At 34.3% G+C, this 6025-nt stretch overlaps 1 protein-coding gene across 1 annotated transcript; it reads right to left on the bottom strand.

Annotated features, from left to right (window-relative positions):
• Nucleotides 1-481: 481 nt before the first annotated feature.
• On the bottom strand, nt 482-2725 carry LOC116130607 (probable nitronate monooxygenase). The gene is made up of 6 exons (XM_031416330.1): nt 2560-2725; nt 2200-2412; nt 1891-1986; nt 1340-1485; nt 814-1030; nt 482-677 (listed from the first exon to the last, which is right to left on the bottom strand). Exons 1-6 carry the CDS (start codon nt 2692-2694, stop codon nt 495-497), a joined length of 990 nt encoding a protein of 329 aa, XP_031272190.1. The 5' UTR covers nt 2695-2725; the 3' UTR covers nt 482-494.
• Nucleotides 2726-6025: the final 3300 nt, after the last annotated feature.

Raw genomic sequence — 6025 nt, forward strand, 5'->3', positions numbered from 1 at the left:
TTGACATAAAAGGTCAACCAATTTGGCATTAATCAATTTGGATTAGGCCTCACCAACTTCATCTCCTCCTTTTACCTTCAATGCTCTCCAATAAATTTGTTATAACTTGTTTGAATTTATGAAATTCACCACAAAGAAAATTTGTGCCTGTAAAAATACATCTAGTTCTAGTATTTTAATTCTACAAAACATTCTAGTTAAGAGTTCACTCTATCACATATTCAATCTCTAATGAAGTTTTAATATGATTCCATTCTGTACCCTAAATTTTAGGGAGGTATATATATACTTTCAATCACTGTAGATGTGTTTTTATATTAAACGATCTAACAAGCTGTAAATGAGATAAATTCAAGATTTGCAAATTCAAATTTCTTTCCCAAATTTATTAATTCCAGCTTTAAATTTTACAAATCCCCTGCTCCAATGAGAAACTCGATTTGGGTACAAACAAATTTATTAGTTAGGCTGGACACCTTTACAATTTTAAGCCACTAATTAAATTGTTTCTGGATCAGAAGTTGAGCACCCTCAACCAGCCTCTTTATTATTTCTCCTGCAGGTAGGATTTCCTTGATGAGACCAGTGCCTTCGCCTGCATACATCGCCATGCTCTCAATATTGCCTGTTGTTGACGCATTAGGAACAGTACCTGCTAAACGGCGAACTTCTTTTTCCTGTGTAAGAACAAAACAAGTCGATCATAATGTGAGTATATTTTACTGCAGTTTGAGCAGCTCGAAACCACATATTCATGACTTAAATTGCATTGCAGCGCTTGGATAAAACTTAAAAACTAAAGTTAATGCTCACTGTGCCATGAATTGTTGAGTGACCAATCACTGGTTGGTTTAGTTCATTTTCATCAGCAGGGATGGTTCCCAAATTATTAAAGAAAGGCGTCTGCAGAACGCGTTCTGGTGCAGGCCATCTTGCCCTGCCAAATACATCTGTATATTTCGTTTCATTGAGTTCAACCAACTTCCTCTTGTATGTAGGATGCGCGTAGCTTTCCAGACTTGCAACAAATCTGCAATTAACTTTCAGACTTAATTTTAGCCAATATACAAAAATATTACAGATACTATGAAAAAATACTGCAGACTTCAAAGCTTAAAATTACTGTGATTGCCTCAGCTAAGAAATCTACTAAGCTTTATCATACCATTATGTTTTTCACATCTGATTAAAAATTAAACAAAGTTAGTTGCTATAACATGTGCATGTACCATTTACGTGGTAGTACTAATCTTTCAAAAGTTTGAATGATTGCCAACACATAATTTTAAGATAACTGAAAGGAGTTCAATATGTTCATGTAAGTTGAAAATTTTCTAACCTTGTGCCTAGGCAGACACCTTGAGCACCAAGTGCCAGAGCAGCAACATAACCACGAGCATCAGCAATTCCTCCTGCAGCGATCACAGGAATATCTCGATCGCCGACAAGATCAAAAACCCTTGGCAATAATGAAATTATACCATCCTAGAAAAAAGAATAAAGACCACAAGGATATATCCGTCAACCAGCTTGATCAAAACTTCAACCAACTACGTATCATACAATCAAGAGGCTGTGTCAGTGTGACTTAAATAGAAGTAGAATATCACTTCATTCATCAAAGTAAAAGACTGGTAATGGGTGCCCTTTGACCATCAAAAAATACAAATCTATTATATGCTTTTCCTTTCGATAACCAAATGAGAAATCTAAATGTCAGAGAAAGAGTCAAGACAATCTATTTCCTATAAATTCAGACATAAAAAATGTAACAGATGCAAAATCAAATCAAATTGTAATTAATATCCTGCTGGTAGCAGCTATTACTTTTCTCAATTTCATTGAAAATGGAAACACGATTAAACTTATGAAACCTAAAGGAATTCATACCTGACCAAGTACATGCCCTCCGGCTTCACGTCCTTGGACAATAATCGCATCTACACCTGCTTCAATTGTTTGTCTTGCTTCTTCGAAACTCCCGACCTCCAACCGAATTAAATTTATAGTTCATAAAATACATCAGGAGAAAATCACAAGTACAAAACCGAATAGACTGATTGATACTCAACACAAACTCTTTAAATGAGTACTTTCCTATTAACTATGTATCAGGGCTATCACATTTATTGACAAAATGCCATATGGATTTCAATAAACAGATTTTGACTGATATATAAAAGCAGCTGCAACACTCACTTGGGGAACAACTTTTACACCAGCACTATGAGCTTCGTGTACAAGCTCCTTTGAACATTCACCCCATGAAATTTGCAAAACTGCAACTTTTTCTTTCAATATAGCCTTTATATTTTCTTCATGGGGGAATTCCAGAACAACACCAACCCCAAACGGTTTGTCCGTTAATGCTCTGGTTTTCCTTATTAGCTCCCTTAAGTAATCTGGTGATTCCTGATCAGAGAAAAGTTTGAGAAAATCAATAGAAGTGCTCAAAAATTAAACTGAAACACACCATACCCAACTCATATAATTGCAAACAATAATTTGCAAGACACAATGAAGATATTAAAAAAGAAGAGAGAAGAGTAGTTGAAGTACCCAATCAGGGGCTCTTAAGAGACCAAGCCCACCAGCATTAGCAACTGCAGCTACAAGCTCTGGACCTGAAATATCAGGTCCCAATGGCCCCTGAACAATTCCATATTCAAAACCCAGAATCCCTTTCCAACCCATTTATTATCTTTATCTTAATTCTCTCCGTCTCCGTCTCTGTCTCTCTTGTTCTCTTTTTATAGCCAATTAATATAATACTTGAGCTAAGTGGAGGTGAGCAACTCAATTTTCTCTACCCTAAGTAGAGGTGAGCAACTCAATTTTCTCTACTCAGTTGAAGCCTGCTACTTTTGTTTCTGTCTGAATATCATTTCAACAACTTAAATTTGGAGCTATCACTTTCCACCCATTTTTAGTCTCATCTCATGGTTAGTCTTTGCCAAATTAAATTTAGGATTGCCTGACTTTGACTATTGAAATACCTATTTTTCTATTATTATGCAATATCATATCAATTTATTCAAAATTAATCTAAATCTCAATTTGTTTAACAGTAAATGCTTTGCATAAAATTATGAAAATATCATTTGAACGTTAAAATTCATGTTTAAATTTAAAAAAAAAAAAAAAAAAAGAGTTTATTTTAGTTAGCTACGTTTAAAATACATTTTTGGAAAATATTAAATACACACTTAATTTGGTTTTTTTGATATTTTTAGGGGTTTATAATAATTTTAAGAGGGCTTTTGATAATTTTAGGAAAATATATAATAAAATCGTTACGACCCTTGAAACTTAACTATTTATTAGGGCAAATAAAATTAACCCTTAAAAAATATTTAAAACCTTGTTTCTTAAATTAGGGGCGACAAATATTCATCCGTAAAACATAGAGTTAAAAATATAATAATAATGTTTTGTTTATAATTGAGTTTTATAATTAGGTTATACAAACGGACAAAAATTACACAAAATTTATGTAAAATAATTACTTTATCATTTATTTTTTGTATGTTTATGTGACTCAGTTATACAACTCAATTATAAGAATAACATTACTCAAATAATAATACTATACTTACAAAGAAACCTTACAAAAAATTTTATACAAAGTAAGGTGACAAAAAATGAATGGAATGATGAAATAAAAAGTCAAACTCCTTAAAGATAGTCAACTCTCATACATCTCTCTCTCATTACGAATTATGAAATAATAACAGTACCTCTATGTTTTGAAACTTAACACTGCCACCCCAAGTGTAATGTTAGTTTCAGTTTTCTAACTTTCTCATTTCATCGAGTATCTTTGAATACTAATTTCATCCCTATGTTTATAACATTTATATATTTATTTATCTAATTTGAAAACATTAAAAAAACAGCATTTTCTATATTCATTAAATATACATGATTTTTTTTATACATCATACAATAAAAAAATATATTACAAAATTAACAACTTTAAAAAAATTAAAAGATTATAATCTTCTTTAAAATGGATGTTTACTATTCAGAATTAATAGTTGATAAGCAAAACGTTAATTAAAGAATTAACAACATATATTAAAATAGTAAACAATAACCCCATGTTCTACCATTATCCATGTTATTGTGTGGTAAATCCCTGAAGTATGGATTCATATCATATGTCATTCTGTGGAACCACACTATGTGTTATTTTGTTTATGTTAACTTTATTTACAAGTTTGCTATTGTAATAGTATATAAACTTACTATTTACTCAAATTAGGTATATGATTTTTTTATTGATTCTTTGTAAGTCGTACCTGCACGCAAAGAAAACATAGATAGCAATACACGAACAATGGAAGTAAAATTTGTACCTAGCATATCAATCACTTTGAAAATATTTCCCTTGTGCTATTGTTTGGTTTCTTATTTATCTGTTGATCCAGCATCAAAATCATGGGTTTCGTACAAACTCCTATGTAGACCTCATCATGGATCTTATGTACTTCTCGTTGGTACATCAACATTTTGACAATAGAGCAAGGCCCCCATAGAGCTCTTCAAATTTTCTAATAGATCTTATTTCATTTACCAACATTTTTCTATCTGTGTTAACTTTATTTACAAGTTTGTTATTGTAATAGTACATAAACTTACTTTTTACTCAAATTAGGGATATGATTTTTTATTGATACTTTGTAAGTTGTACCTGTGCGTAAAGAAAACACAGATAGCAGTACAAGAACAATGAACGTAAGATTTGCACCTAGCATCTAAATCACTTTAAAAATATTTTCCTTGTGTTGTTGTTTGATTTCTTATTTGTCTATTTATCCATCATCAAAATCATGGGTTTCGTACAAACTCTTACGTAGACCCCACCACAGATCCTACGTACTTCTCGTTGGTGCAAATTACAACATCAACATTTTAACAATAGAGGAAGGCCCTCCACATACCTCTTCAAATTTTTCAGTAGATCTTATTCTATTTACCAAGCTTGTGTGATATCCACCATGACTTGTGCCACTAGAGCCAACTCAAAGAACCAGGTTATCACCAGCCGGGTCGAAGAGGTTTCTACAAGCCGTTTGAGGGAATTCTCTTACAAGCATACCCCACCAATATCAAAATATAGGCCAGTTGGCCCTCAAACAGATCCGCAAATAATGGACGCCATTGGGATGCTTACTTTCGTGCTCTAGATGCTAGTACATCATTTGGATGCAGTCCTAGTGGTGGCATCAATGACCTTGGCCCTAAACTAGCAGGGTGTTGTCCAGATGGTGGCAACAGGGACCCAACCACCTTGGTCACAATCACGATGCATTTAGGCATGGGATCCTAAGCTCTCCCAGTCGTGTTGGCAATAACCCATGCCGAAAGCTCGCTCGCGTTGTTAATAACCAGCATGCTAAGCATAACTCACATTGCGAAAACACTAGCAATCCAAAGCTCGCTTGTGGTACCGATAACTGGCGCGTTGAGTATAACTCACACCGCAAAGGCACCCGCAAACAATGTGCTGATGATAGCCCACCTCGCATTGACAATTTGGTATTCTCAAGCAACAACATGCGTCCAAGCGTGTTCAAGAGAATGGGATGAGTAGGGCGACCTACCCCAAGTGAAGAACTTTGTGACCACATAAATGCAACACGATACAACCGAAAAACCCATATCGAGGTCACAAAAAGAAGCCATCCAGCAGGCCAATAATTGGATGACTTGCAGAAAGCCCTCGACAAGCTTTGGGCTCAACATGACGAGCATGGAACCAAACACGAAGAATCTTAATATTCTACCATGGTGCTATGTGCACCTCTTTCATCAAGGTTTAGAATGCTCGACACGAAGGCTTTTGATGGGAATGGCGATCCCCAAAATCACCTAGATGCCTTTAACAACTTGATGAGGTTACACCAGGTCTTTGATCTCACCAAATGTTGCTATTTGGTTGTCACTTTGACCACAAGAGCAAAGAGATGGCTCAAATTACTCCCCACAGGATCTATATCCTCTTGGATTCAAAATTCTTTAG

This window comes from Pistacia vera, unplaced genomic scaffold (genome assembly GCF_008641045.1).
Source record: "Pistacia vera cultivar Batoury unplaced genomic scaffold, PisVer_v2 Contig223, whole genome shotgun sequence".
In the NCBI taxonomy this organism is placed as follows: domain Eukaryota; kingdom Viridiplantae; phylum Streptophyta; class Magnoliopsida; order Sapindales; family Anacardiaceae; genus Pistacia; species Pistacia vera.

What these genes read in the sequence shown, in the direction of transcription:
- LOC116130607 (XM_031416330.1), bottom strand. Translation starts at nt 2,694, where the DNA reads ATGGGTTGGAAAGGGATTCTGGGTTTTGAATATGGAATTGTTCAGGGG. An exon ending in GGTGTCTGCCTAGGCACAAG is followed by an intron (nt 1,031 to 1,339) that starts GTTAGAAAATTT and finishes AGTTAATTGCAG; the next exon opens with ATTTGTTGCAAGTCTGGAAA. An exon ending in ACTCAACAATTCATGGCACA is followed by an intron (nt 678 to 813) that starts GTGAGCATTAAC and finishes GTTCTTACACAG; the next exon opens with GAAAAAGAAGTTCGCCGTTT.